Genomic DNA, 22,662 nt, shown 5'->3' with positions numbered 1-22,662 from the left:
TTTGCTCTCTCTCTTCTTCTGGCACCCGAATAATTTGGATGTTGGTACGCTTGAAGTTGCCCAGAGGCTCCTTACACTAACTTTATATTTTTGGATTCTTTTTTCTTTTTGTTTTTCTGGTTGGGTGTTTTTTGTTTCCTCATATTTCAAATCTTTGGTTTGATTCTTGGGGTCCTTTGGTCTACTGTTGAATTTCTGTATATTCTTTATTTCAGACAGTATATGCTTAATTTCTGACTAATCCTTTTCCATTTTTTTGGCATTCTCATTAAGATCTTTAAAGGTCTCACTGTTCCTCAGAGGTTTTTAGAAGATTCTTGAGTAACCTTATAAATGTGGTTTTGAACTCTATGTCCAGTAGTTTGCTTTCCTCCATTTCTTTCATTCGTGACATGTTTCTTTGTCTCCACATTTTGGCTGCTTTCCTGTGTTGATTGGGTGGTTTTCTGTGGTAGGTGACCTATAGGGCCCAATGGTTCAGCCTCCCCTATCACCTGAGGTGAACACTCTTGGTGTACCCATTTGTGGGCTGAGTGCAAAGTCTTATTGTAGTTAAGCCTTGATTGCTGTTGGTACACTGGGAGGAATTGACCTCCAGGCCAATTGGCTGTGAGGACCCACTGTGTCTATAATGGAAGAATTGCTGTGCTTGAGACACCCTTATGGGGCAGGACTTGTTTCAGTGGGGCTTTGGTGCTCACTGAGTCTGCCTCTTGAATGTGTCACTTATGGATGTGAGGAGTTGACGTCTGGTGTAGTCTCACACTGACCACTAGGTACTCTGGCTTCTGAATCTCCAATGGGGTGCAGGTCAACTACTGTCTGAGGCCACCCAGCAGAAGCTACAGCGAGATCTGCAGGTTTCTCTTCTTTGCTTGGGGTTTGGAGGTTTTGGAACTGTCTGACCAGTGCTGCAGTTTGTTAGGTTAAGCTGCGATAGGGCAGGCCATTTATATGCAAAAGCCGCTGCGCAGAACTTGGGTGGGTTTGTAAATTGGGCAGGGCGGGGTCTCAGGGAATCACTAGGCTAGGGCGCGGCAAACAGCGATGGCCTCTCTGCATCTCTGAGTTTCCGCGTACCTTGCGTCCAGTGCCCCAGCGCAGTAAACAATGATTCCTGCGCACACCTCTGCAAGAAAGCCCCCCTCACTTTCCGACCCAATGGCAGACAGTCCAGCTTCTCCCCGTAGGAGTCTGGGTCCCCAGAGTCTCTCCGGAAGCTGGAGTTCAGAGTAATCGGGAGCTTGTGTCTCCCTTCGGGTTGAAAAAAACAGCGCACCCAGTTGCCAGCCGCCAGCCCGATTCGTGCCTTCGTACCTCAGCTTTTCTGCACTTGTGCACGTCTCAATGCTCTTTTCTCTTCTTTCTAGTTGTAGAACTTCTACTCAGCCAGCTTTTCCATGGTTCTGGGTGATAGACCTTTTGTCTTTTAGTTGTAGTTTTGGTGCGGTTGTGAGAGGCAGCACATACAGGTGTATACCTTATGCCACCATCTTGGTTTTCAGTAGTTTTATATTTATCTTTGTGTTTTTTATCCCTAGATGAGATCATACCAACACCTCTCCAAATTAAAAAAAAAAATTATAGCCCATGGTTTGATACACTATGAACATTTTTATTTCATTATAAATTTTATATGTAATTTAAAATATTTTTTAAAGCAAAATGGTGCATGCTATTTTTAGAATTTTGAAGAAAAACAAAATAGGAAAAAACTCACTTTTACTACTATTACTATTTTGGTGCACACTTTTCTGGGCAGTTTTCTCTATATACTAGTAATCATTATAGGTATTATATACATATACAGTTTAAAATGTTCTTTTCTATAACTTGATTTTTATAGTTTTATAATTATTTTAATTTAATATTGAATAGACATAAAATGTAGATTGAGAATAAAGGCTAACAATATGACAGGCATCCCTGCGCTCTCCATAATTCTGTCCCCTTTCTTTTCTTCCTCTGAGCCATCTCTCTCCCTAATGTTGTTTACACTGCACTCTTGATTATGCTTCTGAGATTCACCCATGTTACTGGGTGTAGCTGTAGTATGTTCGCTTTTACTCCTGCTGATATTTCAGGGTATGACTATCCCACAATTTATTTTTAATTTGCCCCCTTTTATGCTTGCTAATACCAGCAGGGCTGCTATGAGCATTCTTGTGAATGATTACTGGCATACATTTGCAATGGTATCTTCAGGATGTATGTAGGAGAAGGTTGGCTATGCTTATCTTTACTGTACAGATGACATCAGTCTTTTCCAAAGCAATAGGACTAATTCACATTCCCAGCAGCAGAATATATGTATCAATTGTTCCACACCCTCTCTAATATTAACACTTCTCAAATTTAGTATTTAATAAAATTTGAAGGGAGCAATCCAGGATAGAGGGCGGGAAGAAGAAGGAAAACTATTCTTTCCAAACCCAGAAACCAGAACTGGGTACTCATAGTCAACAAATATTGCTGGTTTGATGAATTTCTTAGTGTCTGCCTAGACTCAGCTCATTGCAGCCAATGAAATACCCTGTGTGACTGAAGAAAAAAATAATAATAAAGGGAAGTAAGAGGGAGCCATGTGATCTCCCAGAACATTTAGTCAATAACACAATTCAAAATAAAAAAGGAATTAGAAACATAAAATAGCATACATAAATTTAAAATAAATGTAAACAGAGTCCTAGAATTTGTCTGGAAGAGATGTCTGAGGTCACATAGACCAGATTGGGTTCAGGTCCTTGTGCCCAATCTGTTAGCATTTCTATTGCTTTCTTTGTAGGTTCCAGACCCTCAAGAGTCTAATTTCAATTGCTTGTGTATGTTTGGACCTACACCTTGCTGGGATTGACACTGACCTTTCCAGTCTCTTATATGGAGGAAGCAATGGTGAGAGGGAGAAGTATACTAGTATAATAAAAAGGAACCGTTCAACAGCAGAATGCCTATGGGATTTTTCTCTACCTCTATCTCTACCAGTATCTCTATCTCTAACAGTATCTCTTATATCTATCTCTATCTCTGTCTCTGTCTCTGTCTCTATCTCTCTGGTCTGGGGATCTCAGAAACTGTTTTCAGAGCCAAGAATGGTCCCCTAATCTCAAGGTGCCTAGACTCTTTTCATTGCTCATAGGGGCTGACTTCCTTCTGCTATCCCTTCCTCACTTTGTATGGAGGGAGCTCTTCCTCAACTCCCTGCTGGCTCTCGGCCTATGCAGTAACACCTCAGGGACCACTCCCCAGGCCCTGCACACCTGGTGGGGCCCCCGGGGGCTGGGTCTTCCCAGGATGGTACCCCATCTCCATGTCTGTGCTTTGTGATTTGTGGGCTGTGTTCCACTCCATGTCCTGTAGGCTCTCTCCCTCATGGTGGGCAGGAGGACTGGCCCTGACATGGTACCGGTCCGGGAGCAACAGCTGCTGGTCTCTAATAGGAAATTTGTGAGGACTTGATGGGAAATGGATGAGAATCAGCAAGGGTTTATCAATTTTTATTAATCTTTCCAAATTATCCATTTTTTACTTTGCTGATTTTTCTTTTATTTGTTTGTTCCCTGGGTCATTGCTTACCAATCTTACTATTTTCTTCCTACTACTTTGGGTTTAATTTATTTCTAGCTTTTTAAGGTGGATGCCTTATTCATTTATTTCATGTCTTTTTTTCTAATAGAAACATTTAGAGCTATACATTCTCTTTTAGGTTATGCTTTAGCTTCATAATGCCATTTTTTAATATGATGTGTTTTCATAATTTAGTTAAAAATTTCCCTTGCAATTTTATATTTGTCTTATGGGCAATTTAGAATTGTGTTCTTTATTTTCAAATATTTGGGAATGTTCTAGGTATCTTATTGTTACTGATTTCTAACTAAATGCCATTATAGTCAGAGAATATACTCTGTTTTATTTTAATTCTTGGGTATTTATTGAGACTTGTCCCCTGGCCAGCGAATAGTGTATCTTGATGAATGTCCGATGCACAAGTGAAAAGAATATGTATTCTGCACTTGCATTTTCAGCAATATGTTGAATATGTTGTGCTTAGCTGTCATTCTTTTAATATATATTTTATTGGTTTTCCACAGAGAGGAAGGGAGAGGGATAGAGAGTTAGAAACATCGATGAGAGAGAAACATTGATCAGCTGCCTCCTGCACACCCCCCACTGGGAATGTGCCTGCAATCAAGGTACGTGCCCTTGACCGGAATCGAACCTGGGACCCTTGAGTCTGCAGGCCAACGCTCTATCCACTGAGCCAAACCAGTTTTGGCAGCTGTCATTTTCTTTGTATTTATCTTGCTTGGGGTTCCTGAGCTGTGTGAATCTATAGTTTGATGTCTTTCATCCATTATGTCTTCAAATGCTAATTTCTTTTCCATTCTCACTCTCTTTCTGGTACTCCAGTTACATGTATGTTGCTTTGTTTGATATTTTCCCACATATCATGAATGTGCTCTTTTTTTTACAACATTTTTTTAATATTTTGTGTTTCAGTTTAGATATTTTATTTTGACCTGTCTTCAAGTATACCATTTTCTTTTTCTTCTGTTCTATCTGCTGTTGCCTAGATAATGCAACCTCAGATTATAAAATCTTATTTTACATTTCTTGCATTCCTTTCTTTTAAAGGTTTCAGTGTCTGATAAGATAGCCATATCTTCATTCATGCTGATCACTTTTTCTACGAAATCTTTAATCATTTTATAACTGTTTTTTACTTATTTTTTAAATATGTTTTTATTGATTTTAGAGAGAAAGGGAGAGGAAAAGAGAGATAGAAACATTGATGAGAGAGAGACACATTGATTGGCTGCCTCCTGCATGCCCTGCCCTGGGGATTGAGCCTGCAACCCGGGCATGTGCCCTGACCGGGAATTGAACTGGGAACCTCTTGGTTCTTAGGTTGATGCTCAATTACTGAGTCACACTGGCTGGGCTTATCACAGTTTTTTAAAAGTCCCCATTTGCACATTTCAACATCGGGGCCATGTTTAGTTCTGCTTCTACTGAATATTTCTTTTCTTAAACCCAGGTCACATTTTCTTGCTTCATATGTTTCAAATATTTGAGAACTTCCTGGGTATCAATTTTTAAATTGTGAATTGGGCATTTTGTATAGAATATACAAAATGCCCAATAGAGGCTGAAGCAATAATACACCCAGAATAGGCATGCCTCTTCTTTCAGGCTGCTAATGCATAAGGCTGATTCAATTTGATTTGTATTTGAGCTGGATCTGGGCTTTGTTGAAGCTTTAGTTTGACTCAGTTTGCACTGGTTTTAAATATTCTGGGAGGGACCGGTGGGGGTGGTGGGAAGGTCTTTTCCTTCAGCAGGGTTTAGGATCTGTGCCCTGGTATGTCCTTGTGGGGAAGCAATTCTGTGTACTTGCAAGCACCTGGATATTTACTGGAATCTTTATGCTTAGTATGCAGCTGTCCTTGCTTAAAGGACAATGCAAACACATGTGTCTTTTCAAGGATGTTAACTCTGCTGAAAGTATCTAATAGTTATTTTAGTTCAAGCTGGTGTTACAATAAAAGCCTAAGGAGACAGGTGAACAGGACTGTCTTGTTCCTATAGCCAGGCAGTCCCTTAGCCCTCTCTTTCATGGCAATTGTGTGTGAGAATAATTATTCATACGTCGCTCAGGGTCTGCTGGTCAGCCCCAGCACTAGTCCTCAATTGATACCCTTAATTACATTCCCTCACTTACTTCTTCTTGGAACTCCCTTCATACTCATGATGAAATTTCTGAGAGCTGGCTTTTATGAGTTGTGCAGGGCAAGAAGAAGAAAATGGAAACTGCAGAATCAACCACTTTCTGATAATGGACCTTATTACCTATCTCCATGATTACAGCACTTACCACATTGAGTTATATATGTTATTTATGCCATTTTCTCTTTTAAAAATTTGGACCATGTTTTGTTGACTTTAAACCAAATTCATACCATGTCTTTGTGGATTTTAACCAAATCCTAGCACATGATGATGATAACACGATGAATTTTCTGACATAGTCTTTATTTCTTATACTTTTGTTCTTTTAATAAAGGTGATTTATTGAATATAAAATTCTATATTAGTAATTATGTATGTAAGATTTCCCATATCAATCTTAAATCCAGGAAATAGCCCTTTGTCTTATGTGTTTTTACTTGAATTGGAAAATAACATACTTATATACAAAATATGTGCTTATTCTGCATTATTCTGTTGAATGAATAATGTGAGGGAGCCTTAGGATACTTGAAATGGTTGTAAAGCATCTTAGACATTTCCTAGGTGGTAAATTGATGTTCCCAGGTGAAATTGATGTGCCTAGGATCATACAGATAGAATTGGTCATTTTTATATTTCACTGAGTGCATTATTTACCAATGTTTCTCCAGTGGTAACCACACCTGATACATAGTGGAACTTAATAAATATTTGGTGAATGAATGAATAAATCACTGATTTGACTAACAGTATGTGTTATGCCCAAGTCCCACTATGGAGTTGAAATACTAACAGGAATGAAAAGATCAGGAAGGCCATGAGTCAAGGTCTTCATCTTTGGGGATGACCCAAGGTTTCTTAGGCAGTGGTGGCAGAAAGTAGCCAGCAGTCAACACGGTGGATCCTCAGCATGGAGGGGCTTGATTTGTGCCCTAGCTTTCTGACTCATTCCAGCCTCTTTGAGGCCCCACGTCAGTCCAGCAGAGTGCCCCAGCCATGAGTACAGGGAATTCCGGCTGAACAATTCATGTTCTGTAACATCATTGCCTAATCCTGGTCTGTTCCCTCCTCATTGTTTCCCAAGCCCTGGCCCTGCTGGGTTGGTTTCATTTCTGTTTCTGTAGTTTCATTTCCCCAGGTGTCAATCTCAGCTCTCTCCCTTCAAGAGCAGAGGCTCCATGGATGGTTCATGGATAACACTTCCCCTGTATGGACCAGCCTCATCCTCCTTTTTCAGGTGTGGCCCAGAGTCAAAAGGTTCAAGCAGGTAGAAATAATGTCCTGGGAACCCCTTTCTAGCATCCTCCATGCAACTCCTTCTCTCTGCTTTTCTATCTGGAGTTCTTGTCATGCTCCTCTGTATGTGTACGGTAGATCAAAGCATACAGGTGGGCATTGGATTAGATCCTTCCCCTTGTCCCTGTGCTCCTTCTGTATTACCCACTGACTACAAGGCATTCCCTCCTACCCAGCTTCCAAGCCAGTAACCTGAGAGTCACTCTTGACTCATCCCTCCACTTCACCTCTTTCATCTACTGTAGTCCCCCCTTATTTGTGGTTTCACTTTCCTTGGTTTCAGTTAGCCTTGGTCAATTGTGGTCCAAAATATTAAATGGAAAATTCAGATATAAACAATTTATGAGTTTCAAATTGCACACTGTCCTGAATCATGTCTTGGCCCAGTGTACCCAAAGACATGCAAAATGTAAAACCTGCCAGTTAGTCACTTAGTAGTCATCTCAGTTATCAGATTGACTGTTGGTATCACAGAGCTTGTATTCAAGTAACACTTATTTTACTTAATGGATGGCTCCAAAGTGCAAGAGTGGTGACATTGGCAATTGGAATATTCCAAAGAGAAGCTGTCAAGTGCTTCCTTTAAGTGAAAAGGTGTGCATGTGGTATAGGAAAGAACATAGTATATATAGGGCTCAGTACTATAGGTTTTAGGCATCCACTGGGGTCTTGGAACGCATCCCTCACAGATAGGGGGACTACTGTATTCAATCACTGACTTGATTGCATTTAGAAATTAAGTATATCTGCTTCTCACCATTCCCACTGCCAGTCATATGTCAGGCCCTCATCATTTCTCTCCATGACAGCTGTAAGAGTGTCCTATCAACTGGATTTTCTTCCAGTTTGCCTCTCTCAAATCTGTTCCATCATCAGACAGCATCCAAAGTGATTTTGCTAAAGTGCAAATCAGTGTCTTGTCTCTTTCTGTTGAAAATCCTTCAAATACTCATCATTGTTTCCGGCATGAAATGGAAGCTTCTCTTCTGTGACCTGACTTCTGCCTCCCTATTTGGCCACATCCCTTACTATCTTCAAACTTCGTGGAAACCAAGACTCAGCCCTCTGAATGCCATGTAATTCCTAAAAGTACAGGTCTCTCTTCTGCTTTTTATGAATGAGGTGTCAACCTGGCAAGGCATAATTTCCCCTTCTTGTAAATCACAGGGCAGTGTAAATGTAAAACTGAAAAACAATTTACATAATAATTATAAAACTTTGGTTGTTAAGCTTTTGACATAAATTTAAATAAGCACATTTCCCTTTTCTGATTTACTTAACACCCTGGAGCCAGACCTCTTTGGTCTCCTTTCCATGTTGATGATGTATTAGCTGTGTGTTCTTCTGTGGGTTATTTACCTGTGTGTGCTGCAGTTTCCTTATGTGTGACAGGGTAATTCTAGTAAGATTAAATACATTAGCATCTATAAAAGAATTAGAGCACCTCTGGGTCATAGTAAGTGCTATTTGTTAGGTACTATTATCATTATTAGTGAATATTTCAATGAATCTATTTTATACATTTCGAAAAAGTACAGGCCTCTTGTTCTTTGCTTGAGTAAATCCATCCCCACACTCTTTTCCTGGTTAACCATCCTTCAATCTCAGCTCAATTTAAAACATCTTTTTATTGATTTTTTAGAGAGAGAGGAAGGGAGGGGAGGGAGAGAGAGAGAGAGAGAGAGAGAGAGAGAGAGAGAGAGACATTGAAGTGAGAGAGAAATATTGATTGATTGATTGCCTCTGTGTATGCATCCCTAACCAGGAATCAACCAGTGACCTTTCGGTGCATGAGATGATGCTCCGCAGACTGAGCCACATTGGCCTGTGCTCAGCTGAATTTATAATAGAGAAAAGTTAGAATAAACTGAATGGACTAATCTAAGTAATAATAGTTAATTATAAATTATTAGAGGCCTGGTGCATGAAATTTGTGCACTGGGTGTGAGCGGAGGGCGTCTCTCAGCCTGGCCTGTACCCTCTTGCAGTTCGGGACCCCTCGGCAGACATCTCTCTTGCAGTCTGGGACCCCTTGCTCCTTATCATCCGCCTGCTTGCTGTTCCTTAGTGCTCGGCTCGCTGCTCATTAGAACTGCCGCAGAGGCGGGAGAGGCTCCCACCATCGGCGCTGCGCTTGCCAGCTGTGAGTCCAGCTTCTGGCTGAGCGGTGCTCCCCCTGTGGGAGTGCACTGACCACCAGGGGGCAGCTCCTGCATTGAGTGTCTGCCTCCTGGTGGTCAGTACACATCATAGCGACTGGTCATTCTGGTCGTTCTGCCTTAATGGTTGCTTAGGCTTTTATTATATAGACTAGAGGCCCAGAGCACGAAATTGTGCATGGGTGGGACTGGCCCACTTGGTCCCAATTGGGGTGGATCAGGGCCAGGTCTGTCGGGGGGAGGAGATGGTGGGAGGTTGGCTGGCCAGCCCACCTAGGGCCAGACCTGCTGAGGGGAGGGGCCGCAGGGGATTGGCTGGCCGAGGGGAGAGGCTATGGTCAGTGGGCTGGCTGGCCCCACCCCCAAATGAGATGGGGGGGCTGATTGGGAGAGAGGGGCCATAGGAGGTTGGCCAGCCAGCCCCACCCCCAATTGGGGGGGGGGCGTTCCGATTGGTGCAGAGTCGCCTGGGGGGAGAGGCACAGGCCGATAGTGTTGGTGGAAACTGATCTGGGGTGGGGCCGGCTGTGGGGAGGGGCTATGGGAGGTGGACTGGCTGGACCCGTCCCTGAATGGAGTGAGGGGGTGATCAGGGAAGAGGGACTGTGGGAAGTTGGCCGGCCAGCCCCACCCTCAATTGGTGTGGAGCAGGCCAATCAGGGGTGGAGCTGGCAGAGGGGAGGGGCGCAGGCCAATCAGGTGGTTGGGGCTGATCGGGGTGGGGCCAGCCATGGGGAGGGGCTGTAGGCGGTGGGCCGGCTGGCCCCACCCCTGAATGGGGTGGGAGAGCCGATCGGGGTCCAGCAGCCTGGGGGAGAGGCCATGGGTGGTTGGCTGACTGGCCCTGCCCCTGATCAGAGTTGGAGCACCGATCAGGGGCGGAGCTGGCTGGGAGAAGGGGCCACAGGCCAATTGGGGTATTGGGGGCTCATTGGGGACAGGGCCAGCTGGGGGGAGGGGCCACAGGTGGTTGGCCCGCTGGTCATGCCCCTGATCGGGATGGGTGAGGCCGGGTTAGGGGAGGGTCTGTGGGCTGATTGGGGTGGGGCAGGCTGATCGGGGCAGGGGCTGGCCAGCTGGTGGGAAGGGCCCCAGGAGATTGGCTGGCCAGCCCCCACCCCCCGATCGTGCTGGTTCACTGGCCACAGTGGGTGTCATAGTGACTGGTCGTTAAGGTCCTTATGGTTGTGGCATTCCAGTCACTGGCTTTTTATATATATACTAGAAGCCCGATGCATGAAGCTTCGTGTCAGAATGGGCCTTCCTTTCCCTGGCTGCCGGCACCACCTTTGCTGCGGCCCAGAGCCACCTTTCTGCCTTCCCACCCTGCCCAGAGGCCCGGCACCTGTGTATGCAAATTAACCCGCCATCTTTGTTGGGTTAATTTGCATACTCACTCCTGATTGGCTGGTGGGCATTGCGAGGGTACAGTCAATTAGCATGTTACTCTTTTTTTTTTCATTTCTTTTTTGATTAAGGTATCACATATTTGCCCTCAATCCCCCCATCCCCATCCCAAACCCTTCCCCACACATGCCCCCATTCCCCTTTTGTTGTCTGTGACCACTGGTTAGGCTCATAAGCATGCACACAAGTCCTTTGGTTGATCTCTCTCCCTTATCCCCACCCTCCCCTACCTTCCCTCTGAGGTCCGACAGTCTGATCGATGCTTCCCTGTCTCCGGGTCTGTTCTTGTTCATCAGTCTATGTTGTTCATCATTTCCCCTAGATGAGTGAGCTCATGTGATACTAGAAATACACTTATAAGAACTGAAAATGAGACAAGCAATAATGGTTATGCTGAGAGGCAAATGAATCAGTCTATAGTGAGTTTCTTTCTGGGCCAATAGTTCTTTTGAGTCCCAATTTCTATGTCAAACAGTTCCTTATGTGTACATGTCAGCAATGATATTTCAGTTCTGGATGGTGGACAAATGGTGGTAATGCAGGTCCGACCCTCTCTGGTTTGGTCCTGGGCAACCTGCAGCGACACACATCTGCTGACTGCTAGTATGGCAAGGCATCGTCAGCGTCTTCCATCTCTAGACTGTTTCTCTTCTGTCTTCATGGCTGGAGCGCTCCTGTCAATTCCTCTCTGTTGCAGGAATCCACATGGTCTCAGAGTTGTTTTCTGAAAATATACAAACATATTCTCGACCAAAAGTTAATAAAGGAATCTTTTCTATAAATTTGACTTGTGATTCTTTTTCATTTTTTGCCCAAATGATTTTCCTTTGGCTTGTTTTGAAAGCATGTATGTTTTACATGGGTGTCTTGCTGTTAGCATTACAAATGAAAGTTAATTTTCTAAAGTAAAAATTTTCTAGATGTAATTTACTTACAGGATATTTTTCCTTACATGATATTCTTCTACTATCCCCCCCTTTTTTGATTTAAATATTGGGAGGCTTTTGGAAATTTTATAATGTAATCTTGATAGCTTTTTTATTATTATTTATTTTTTTAATTTCTTTATTGATTAAGGTGTCACACATTTGTCCTCATCCCCCCATTCCCATCCCACACCCCTCCCCACGGATGCCCCCCCCAACCCCCGTTGTCCTTAAACATTGGTTAGGCTCGTATGCATGCACACAAGTCCTTTGGCTGATCTCTCCCCCCTACCCCCACCTTCCCCTACACTTCCTCTGAGGCCCAACAGTCCGATCGATGCCTCCTTGTTTCTGGGTCTGTTCTTGTTCATCAGTCTATGTTGTTCATCATTTCCCCTAGATGAGTGAGATCATGTGTTACTAGAAATATAAGAACCGAATGTGAGATGAGCAATAATAGTTATGCTGACAGGCAAATGAATCAGTCTGTAGAGAGTTTCTTTCTGGACCAACAGTTCTTTTGAGACCCAATTTCAATGTCCACCAGTTCCTTATGTGTACATGTCGGCACTGACTTTTCAGCTCTGGATGGTGGACAAATGGTGGTAATGCAGGTCCGACTCCCTCTGGTTTGGTCTCGCCCGGACCCAGGGACATGGCTTCACCCGGACTCAGGGGCGCATGGCCTCACCCGGACTCAGGGGCGCGTGGTCTCACCCGGACCCGGGACCCAGCCTCACCCAGATCCAGGGGCACACGGCCTCACCCGGACCCGGGATCCAGCTTCACCCGGACCCAGGGGCGCGTGGCCTCACATGGACCCAGGGGCACGTGGCCTCTCCCGGACCCAGGGGCGCGGTCTCACCCAGACCCGGGACCCAGCCTCACCCGGATCAAGGGGCGCACGGCCTCACCCGGACCTGGGATCCAGCTTCACCCAGACCCAGGGGGGCGGCCTCACCCGGACCCAGGACCCAGCCTCACCCGGATCCAGGGACGCACGGCCTCATCCGGACCGGGGATCCAGCTTCACCTGGACCCGGGGGCGCATGGCCTCACCCGGATCCAGAGGCACACGGCCTCATCCAGACCCGGGATCCAGCTACACCTGGACCCAGGGGCGCGTGGCCTCACCCGGACCCAGGGGCGCGTGGCCTTGCCCGGACCCGGGGGCGTGCTGCCTCACCCAGACCCGGGACCCAGCCTCACCCGGATCCAGGGGCGCACGGCCTCACCCGGACCCGGGATCCAGCTTCACCCGGACCCGGGGGCGCACAGCCTCACCCGGACCCAGGGGCACACGGCCTCATCCAGACCCAGGATCCAGCTACACCCAGACCCAGGGGCGCGTGGCCTCACCCGGACCCAGGGGCGCATGGCCTCTCCTGGACCCAGGGGCATGGCCTCACCTGGACCCAGGACCTAGCCTCACCTGGACCCAGGGGCGCGCGGCCTCACCCGGACCCAGGGGCGTGCGGCCTCACCTGGACCTGGGGGCGCGCGGCCTCAACCAGTCCCGGGGGCGTGCGGCCTCACCCAGACCCGGGGGCGTGCGCCCTCACCTGGGCCCGGGACCCAGCCTCATCCGGACCCAGGGGCATGTGGCCTCTCCCGGACCCAGGGGCGCACGGCCTCACCCGGATCCAGGGGCGCGTGGCCTCACCCGGACCCAGGGACTCGCAGCTTCACCCGGACCCGGGACTCAGCCTCACCCTGACCCGGGTCCCAGCCTCGCCCGGACCCAGGGGCGCGCGGCCTCACCCGGACCCAGGACCCAGCGGGGCAGCAGGCTCGGCGAAGCTCCGGTGCGCCTGGTGCGCGGTGGCGGGCTGGTCCGGGGTCGCTGCGTCGGCGCTTGGGTCTGCAGTGGTGGCCGGTCGCCGGGTGTGCGCACCTGGCCGCTTCTGGGGCGCTGAGATTCTCGAAGGACTCAGAGGTCAGCAAGCGCTGGGTCTCCCACCCCATGTCTCCCAGGGGTTCGTCTGTTCGTGCTTAGCAGCAAGTGGAGCCGTCCCCTCAGCCGGAGACCGCCGGGGGAACTGCGCCGAGCACGTTCCAGGCTGCCATTGTGTCGCCAGAGCCATAGTTCTTAAAGTGTGATCTTTGGCTCACCGGCATCAGCGTCATCTTGCGTCCCCCTCTCTTTTATTCTAGTTGTAGAGCATCTGTTCATCCAGCCCTCCGGTGGTTCTGGATGGTGTCTGCTCTGTTTTCCTGTTGTAGTTTCAAAATTGTTGTGGTAGGCAACAATCAGGCGTCTGCCCTATGCCTCCATCTTGGTCCTCCTTTGTGTAGTTAAGTCTTGATTGTTGTTGGTGTCACTGGGAGGAATTTTCCTCCAGGCCAATTGGCTGTGAGGACCCACTGTATCCATAAAGGAAGAATTGCTGTGCAGGAGACACATTTATGGGCCGGGACTTGTTCCAGTAGGGCTTTGGCGCTCACTGAGTCTGCCTCTTGAATGTGTCCCTTATATGAGTGGTTGAAATCTGGTGTCATCTCACACCGACCACTAGATGTCCTCGTTTCTGGGTCTCCAATGGGGTGCAGGTCAGCTATTGTCTGAAGCCACTCAGCAGGAGTTACAGCAAAAACTGCAGTTTTCTCCTACTGCTTGAGTGGTTTTGAAGCAGTCTGACTGGAACTGCAGTTTATTTGGTTAAGCTGCCATAGGGCAGGCCATTTATATGCAAAAGCTGCTGTTTGGAGCCTGGGCGGGTTTGTAGAATGTGCGGGGCGGGTCTCAGGGCGGGGCGGGTCTCAGGGTGGGGCGGGGTCTCAGGGCATCACTAGGCTAGGGCATGGCAAACAGCAATGGCTGCAAGTCTGCCTTTTCTGCCTTTTCTGCCTTTCCACGTTTCCAAGTCCCCGCATCCCGCGCTCCAGCGCAGTAAACACTGATTGCTGGGCGCACCTCTGCAAGAAAGTCACTCTCACTTTCCGACACGATGGCCGAGAGTCCAGCTTCTCCCCGTAGGTGTCTGGGTCTCCCGCGCGTCCCCAGAAACTGGATTTCAGGGTGATGGGGAGCTTATCTCCCTTAGGGTTGGAAAAAAAGCTGCGCGTCCCTTCCCCCGCCACCAGCCCGACCCACGCGCCTCCGCACCTCAGCCCCTCCACGTTTGCTCCTTCCTCTTCCCTCTTAGTTGTAAATCCACCATTCAGCCAGCTCTCCTGTGGTTCTGGGTGGCAGACGCTCTGTCCTCTAGTTGTATTTTTGAAATTGCTGTGTGCAGCGCAGTTCATTTGTTTAACTTTGCCACCATCTTGGTTCCCTCTCCCTTGATAGCTTTTAAATTTTAATTTTTTGCACTAAAATATGATTGCTTTAGGTTCATTACATGTTACACAATTTTACCATGAGATGAACTACCAATAAAAATTTTAGTTAATACTTTAGGAACAGCTTTTTGTCCAGTACAACTGATTTTTCTAGAATATTTGCTTATTTCAATTAGCCAATTTAAATAAGCTTGAAAACTTGACTACTATTTTTCTGTCAAATTTAATACTCTAACAACAATCTTATTTTACCCTGTAAATATTAGTGGAAAGGATTATTTGCCTTCTTGAGTAGGCCCTGAGCATTCCTGGTGCTAGGCTGGGTTTAGATATCAAAAACCACACTTCCCCACATCATGGGTACAAGACAATTCAAACAAGTCTTGTTGCAGTGAGAGGGCAGCTGCTGTTGGCCAAGTCTCTGTCTGTTACCTGGGTCCCGATTTGAGCTGGGCATGGGAAGCTAAGCAGCCATGGGGGCAGGAGGCCTCCCTTAGAAGGGGTGAGGGTTCAGGCCCCTGCAAAGTTGGGGGGGGGAAGGTCTGTGCCCCACCTCTATTGACCCCCAAGTTTTCTCCTGATGGCCCCTCTGCGACTGTGCCTGTCTTAGGTTGTTCCTTCCCTGAGGAACCTTACCCATCTCTGGCTAACCAGCCATCCTCCGGGGCCAAGCAGGGTGATGTGAGGTTCAGTTCTGTCTCCTTGGTAGCCTACGTCCCCATGGCCTCCACGCCCAGAACCTGCCTTGGGATCCCCTCGCCTGCGGGCAAGGCCTCAGCACTGATCACATATCTTGGGGAACCCAGGTTTCTTCTCCAGGGAGGGCTCAGCTTACCCCACTGGGCAAGAGACAGATCCATGGTACCAGCCATCACAAGGCTTCAACCTCAGCATGAACAGAAAGCTCACGCAACAGCTATGGACAATAGGATTGTGAGAAGGGGGTCCCTCTTGGCCAAAAGGGCAAGAGGGGCCAATATAGAATGCTCAGATGCCTTCCCAGGAGTCCCTCTACACAATGGAAGGGATTAAATCCTTTCATGTCATTTTTAAATTGTTGCCAGACATTCAAAGAATTAGTTTGTAAGTTTGTTTGGGATAATTGTACATTATGCTGTTGTAATTCTAAAATATCTAGAGATGTGTTACCTTTGTCTCCAAGCACCAAAAAGATGATTTTTTATTGATACCCAAGGGTGCAAGGTACTATTATAGGTAATGGGGATAACACAAATCTGGCGAAAATTTTAATGACAGTGTAGAATAATATCATGTAAGGATATTCTTTGCTCCATGGCAATTCCATTTCAAACTGGCTGTCAATTTCTTTTTGTATAGACAAGGTCTTACTTACATTTTCTGCACCTCTCCCAGGGGCAAGTAGTGATAGTCCCTTCCTTTGGTGTCCACACAAGCCAGAAACCTCTCTTTAATTTTACACACAAAGGAGCAGTGCTTTGATTTGTGTCATACAAAAGGGAAGCTGGGTGGAGACCCCTGTGTAATTACACCTCCTGGATGACCAAGGTGTTTGGTATTATTGGTGACTACATTAGGCAGGGGATCAGCTCACATAAGGGCTCTTACCCATGAAGGGTCAGGAACATAAGTCCAAAATACTTTCCCATTTGCCCCAGGAAATATTACTGTACAGCTGATGACTGCTAGCATGTCAAGAAAGACATTCTCTTTTATTAGGTAGATAGATGGTATAACATTTTGGTGTATCCATAAAATAAAATATCATACATGCTGATTATAAATAACATGAGTCTTTAATGACAGTGAAGAATATAAAGTAATGATAATAAGATATGCTAGTTCAAGAAAGACTATAAATAACAATAGCAAAATACGAAACTAGTTTTATGTCCAGAATGCTGGGAAATTTTTGTTTTCTTATTATTTTTGTTGTTCTTGTTCAGTGTCCATGTATATTTTCTTTTGAAAACAAAACAAGCTAATAAAAATGTTTATAAAAATCAGATATCACATTTTGGGGAAGACTTTCTTAATACTTAACCACCACTTTCCAAAGCATGTGTTCCCTGCCTGACATAGTGCCTGTCATATAGCAGGTACTCAATAACAGTTTACTGATTTATTTTCCTCTCTTGCTGGGTGATCTAGACTGGAAAGAGGTATAAAAGCACTTTTTGAAGAAGTAAGATGCTTCATGAAGAATCCTGAAGGTTTGCTTGAACCCGTCAAATACTAGAGACATTTTAAACTTCTGTCAGGAATTTAACTTGCCCTGAAGTCATTGTCCCCCACCCTTGACTGCCAAAGAACAGGCTGTGATAGGGTCGAAGGCCTTTTCTACTCTAAGAAGTGTGGGGCTGGCTGGCTGAGGGGTGGAGTGTGGCTGCTCTGATGAACTACTTCAACCAGTTCACTGCCTTCCAGACTTCATCCTGAACCCTGCACTTTGGATAACTGTGTACTTGTTTCTTCAATCTACAATCCCACTTCCCCCAAGTGACTTGGCTACTATATTGGCAAAATCCAAAGGATTTACCTCTTTTTGGTTTATTATCTTGGCAAAATGATCATGTGTTCCAGCTCACCTTGGAATTCCAGTCTCAGGAGTTGCTTGCAAGGAATTCTCTAGATCTAGGCATTCCACCTTCTTCTGGCTAGTGTTCTCAGCCCCAACACCCAATGTTCTCCCCAACACTCATGCATCTCAGCAATGTCTTTCTAGGAGAACACAGAATGTCAAGATTGGCCACCTCTGTTTCCTGCTCCTCAGCATCTTTGTAGTCTGTTTGAGAGTCTGGTACCGTCAGAGTTTCTCTGTATGTTCCATTTCAGAAGGTCATACCTTTTAAGGAAGTTTGGTCCTCTTTGGACCAGAAGTTGGAAGACCTTAGGTCTTAACACACATCCTGTGTGACCTTGATCAAGGCCGTTAAATTCTCTAGGTTTTGCTTCCTATCCTATACAAAAGAGATTGGGATCAGATAAAACCATGGATAAGGATATGCTGGGGGGAATAAAAAGTACTAGGCAGCGCCTTTGCAAGGCCATATTCCTGCTGGAGTTGCCAGTCCTGCCTGCAGCTCCCAGAGGCTGGGAGGACAAAATGACAAAAGATGTGAAAGTGCCCAGAATGGAGTTATGAGCACAGTGCCAGTCAAAGGTCTAGAAGGGGAAACCTCTATATTACCATGAGTAAGGGAAAGTGAAAGCTTTCCCTGCAGCGAGAGGGTAGGTGACCCACTGAATGCATTTGGAGCTTCCTAGAACCAGGGTTGACTCCTGCTGTCACAACTCACATTCCTAAACTGGAAAGAGTTAAGTCTTAGAATAGTATCCCTTGCAATAAATCCACTGGGTATGGGGGTTGAGGGCTGGGAAGGAAGGGAATTATCACCTCATTAGGGCTTGGGAATCACATTTTGAGTAGAGTGTGAGAATGCCCAGTTCATTCTTACTTCACTTAGATAAATGGAGTTCACATCCTGAGTATGTTACCTATCATCCCCCGCATCCCCCGCTCTGCCATTAAAACTGATAGTTTGGACTGCCTCTGGACACGTATCAAACAAGTATTTATTAAACACCTTCCATGTACACAGAGATAAGCATACTATATTTTCTGCAAAAAGGAGCTCACTCTCCAGTGGGGGAGGTGATCAAATAGATATGTTACAGGTGGTATGATGGAGGTAGCTCAGGAGCTGTAGGAGCACAGATAGAGGTGCAGAATACGGGTGGAGAGGTGAGGAAAGATTCTCTAGAGAAGATGAGCCCTTTTTTGTGTGTGTTCAAGAGGCATTTGTTATTCTCTATCCCCTATTGCTTAGAAATGGCTTCAGGGTATAAAACTTGGAGGCCATTGATTTAGCTAAACATATTGGCCCAAGTTCTTTGTACTCTTTTTTTTTTTTTTATCCTCACCTGAGAATATGTTTATTGTTTTGAGGGAGGGAGGGAGGAGGAGAGAGAGAGAGAAAGAGAGAGAGAAGCATCAGTTAATGGCCTCCTGTATGCACCCCATCTGGGGATTGAACCTGAAACTTAGGTATGTGCCCTGACTGGGAATCAAACCTACAATCTTTTGATGTACAGGACAATGCTTATCCAACTGAACGACCCAGCTAGTGCTGAAATAGAATAATTCTTGAATTTAGCCTGTGTGTGACTTTTGAGAATACTTAGTTGAAATTTGGAACCTCTGAAGACTATAGAAAGCAAAAGCTCTAGTATTGTCCTGGGCTTTAAGAAATCTGTCTTCCTGTGAAATACATGAAGATGGGATTTAGTATTGATGCTAAAATTTTCAGAAGCCTGATTATAACAAGAGATCCACCCCCATATGAGGCTAATCTTGGGATGAGTTCCATTTAAAAACCATTACTACTACTATTACTACTACTACTACTACTACTACTACTAATAATAATAATAATAATAAGTGAAACCATTACTATGTGTTAGACACTGGGAATAAGATGCAGCCCCTTTTCTCTTAGAGTTTACATACTGGAGGTTGTGCCAGACAATAAACAAGAAGTAAAATAAAATAGATTATAAAAAGAGCTGTGAAGGGAGCAAATTGGATGCCAGTTACAGTATTTTAAAAAATTATTTAAACCCTAGTTGGTTTGGCTTAGTGGATAGAGCGTCGGCCTGCAGACTGAAGGGTCCCAGGTTTGATTTCGGCCAACGATGCCCGGATTGCAGGCTCCATCCCCTGTGGGGGGCACGTAGGTACAGGTAGCCAATCAATGATTCTCTCTCATCATTGATGTTTCTGTCTCTCTCTCCCTATCCCTTCCTCTCTGAAATCAATAAAAGAAATATATTTTTAGAAATTATAAAAATAATTATTTAACATGCTGGCTTTAACAACCTAAGTATCTTCTCCTGATGTGCACACAGGGTAGACCTCAGAAAAGTGGCATTGTTCCTTTTCTAGATTAATGGCTGTGTTGAGCCAAGGTGGGAGGGGGACATTTTCCCATACCACTGTAAAGGTATTCACTTGGTTTCAGACACTCCTTCCCAGAACGAATTGCTTACCCTCCAACACCCCACCTACAGTAATTTTGGAATCATCACTACACAATGGTAGCCCCTGTGTAATAGAGTGGTGAATTAAAAACCAGGCATGGAGCCCTGGCTGGGTGTCTCATTTGGTTGGAGCACTGTCCTGAGCACCAAGTGCACCAAGGGGATGTGGCCTGATTCAATTCCTGGTTAGGGCATGACATTGCAGGTCGATCCCTGGTCGGGGCATATAAGGAAGGCAGCCAATTGATGTTTCCTTCTATCTCACATCAAGGTTTCTCTCTCTTTCTCTCTCTCCCTTCTTCTCTCTCTCAAATAAATAAACATAACCTAGGGTAAGAATACAAAACAAAACAAAGAATCAGACATGGATACTGAGAATTTCGAGGAAACGGCAACATTTTTGAACTGTAAAGTGTGTCCCATTCCACACCACTCTAACTGCTGTATTTGTAGGTCAGCTACTCTTCCTGGAAGCAGTATGGCCATTGGGAGGAAGACTCTGTCAGATTTCAGCTTTGAAGAGGAGCTCAGATTGCCAGACTGGACTAGCTTTCTGAATTTCCTGAGATGCCAGGACCTGTGGTTTTCTTGGAACGCTCTTCAATACCCCCAACTCCCCACCTTCTTTAACAGCCTCATCCATCCCTGGGCTCTGGGGCCACCCAAGTGTGCAGTCCAAATCCTGCCATACTGAGAGGGGGGAGGGGATGCCCAGAGGGTAGTTAAAAGGAACCAGGTGAAAGGAACCACGTGATCCCTGGTGATTCTGGGGAAAAGGCTCACTCTTCTATAGTCACTTTGGGCCAAGAATAATAAAGGTAAGAACCTGAGGTGGGGAGGGGTGCTTGGTTGCTAAAGGGCACATCCATGACAGGGCTGCCAATTGTGACATGGCTGCCAATTGTTGGGCTCCTGCTCAGCGCATGGTACTTGCATCCCACTTGTCTGGGTTGCTTGTATGTGCCCCAGCAATTTGGATTGCTCGTTGTGCTCCAGTGTACTGGATCGCTCATTGTGCCCCAGTATTTTGGATCGCTTATTGTGCCCCAGTATTCTGGGTCACTCTCCTTGCCCCATTCGCCTTGGTGGCTCCTTGTGCCCCGGACCTCTGCCTGTCATGTCCGGGCTACGCATGTGGGCCCCACGGTTTCTCTTCCTGTGGCAGCTGTTGTGGCTGCAGGTCCAGGCAGCTCCGATTCCGGAGTTGGCTATGGACTCTATCCTGCTGACCTCCATCCCCCTGGGGCCCACGGAGCCCTGGTCTTGGGATCAGCAAAATCCTACAAATATGGAACTTCCTCCGCTAAACCATGATGCCTCAGCTGTACTTTCAGAGTCTCCTGAGAAAATGGAACCCTCTCCAAACCCTCAGGAGACTTCAACTCAGCTTCCACTCCAACAAGAAGTCTCAACTCAGTCTACAGTGTCCTCTGAGCCATTGAAATTTTTGTTCGACCACCGTGGAATTCAAGATAAGCTTCCATCCTACCCTGAATATGATCAATCTTCAAAGAGCTCAGCTCTACCTCCTGTGCCTCTTGCTGATATACAGACTTCTTCAGTCTACCTGAAGAATCAAGGTCAACTGCCAAAACCCTCTATAGATGGTGAAGCTCAACCTTCAGTCCATCAAGAGGCAACATCCTCACTTCCAGATTGGGGTAAAGTTCAGCATCAAGTGTTGTCTCTCAGTGTTGGTGATGTGGATATGGGGATTTTGATCAAGCCAAAGCCCCCTAAGAAGAATGAAGCTCCTGCAACTGCCAAGGAGGTCTCTTTTTATCCTCCTAGGCCAACTGAAAATATCAAACCTCCATACCAGCAGGAGACCCCAGGTCATCCTGTTTCGCAGGCTGATGTCCTGCAGCAGACTGCAGCTCCTCTAAAGTACTCTGAGGTGACACTTCCACGTCCACAGCCTGTTCAGGCTCAGCAACCAGCCTTTCCACCTATGCGCCTGGAACTCACCATCACTCCAGAACCAACTTTGGTAACTGATGCTGTAGCCCAGCAGCAGACTATTGCTCCTCCAAAACACCCTAAAATGGCACTTCCATATCCAGAGCCTATTCAGACTCTGCAGCCAACCTTGTCTGAGGTCACAGGTCTATCTTTTGACATGGATTTTGCCAAAACTCAGCAACCAGACTCATATGAGATAGTTCCTCCAATGACTGAACAGAGTGCCACCATGAACATATGTGAGTTCTGTTCCTGCAATATTGGGACACTGTCGTGTATTGGTTTTGGCAGAAATCAGAAGCTTAACGAAGTGCCTGTGCCAGAGCGCGGCACCTACAATGGCACCTTCACCATCTTGTAAGCATTGCCTTTTCTCACTTATTCTCTGAATCTTGGCTGACGTGGCAGCCTTTTCCTTGAGTTCTTCCTGGGCCTTCCTCATCTCCCCCCAAACCACTTTGACGGACTTTCTGTTTTTATCTTTGTTTAACAACTATTCCTTATCTTTATTCTCCTTAATATTATTGTTCCCCACTTCACCAGTCTTTTACTTGTAATTGTCCATGTTATTTTTCCTGATCCATACTTTTAGCCCCATCATTTCATTCCTTAACCTCTGCTGTCCTCCCACTTTTGCTTCATCCTCTTTACAGAAACATGGTCATCTTCCAATCTTATTGGTGGTGAAACAACAAAGTGGTTAAGAGGAGATTCTAGAACCAGATATGCCATTTATTAGTCTTGGGACTCAATTTCCACAACTTTAAAATGAAGATTAGGATAGTTACCATCTTTAGTATTGTTGTGAGTTTTGAATGAGTTAATATATGTAAAGTACTTGTATAAGTGCCTAACATATGTATGTGTTAGCTATTATTATTTGA

At 45.9% G+C, this 22,662-nt stretch overlaps 1 protein-coding gene across 5 annotated transcripts in view; it reads left to right on the top strand.

The window, feature by feature from the left end:
- Positions 1-22,662, top strand: part of LOC307115275 (leucine-rich repeat-containing protein 37B-like) — an 86,192-nt gene that overhangs the window by 22,838 nt on the left and 40,692 nt on the right. For 4 of the 5 annotated variants that reach the window (XR_013815101.1, XM_079798434.1, XM_079798433.1 and 1 more), the window contains exon 1: positions 20,643-22,135. Coding sequence is in view for 4 of the 5 variants with exons in the window: in XM_079798434.1 (XP_079654560.1) it covers positions 20,775-22,135 (1,361 nt within the window). In the remaining variant the exon portion in view is untranslated. The other variant, XM_079798436.1, reaches the window with a different exon arrangement.

The sequence above is a fragment of the Cnephaeus nilssonii genome, assembly GCF_951640355.1.
Source record: "Cnephaeus nilssonii genome assembly, chromosome: 19".
In the NCBI taxonomy this organism is placed as follows: Eukaryota; Metazoa; Chordata; class Mammalia; order Chiroptera; family Vespertilionidae; genus Cnephaeus; species Cnephaeus nilssonii.
This window is presented reverse-complemented; position numbering and strand designations above follow the sequence as displayed.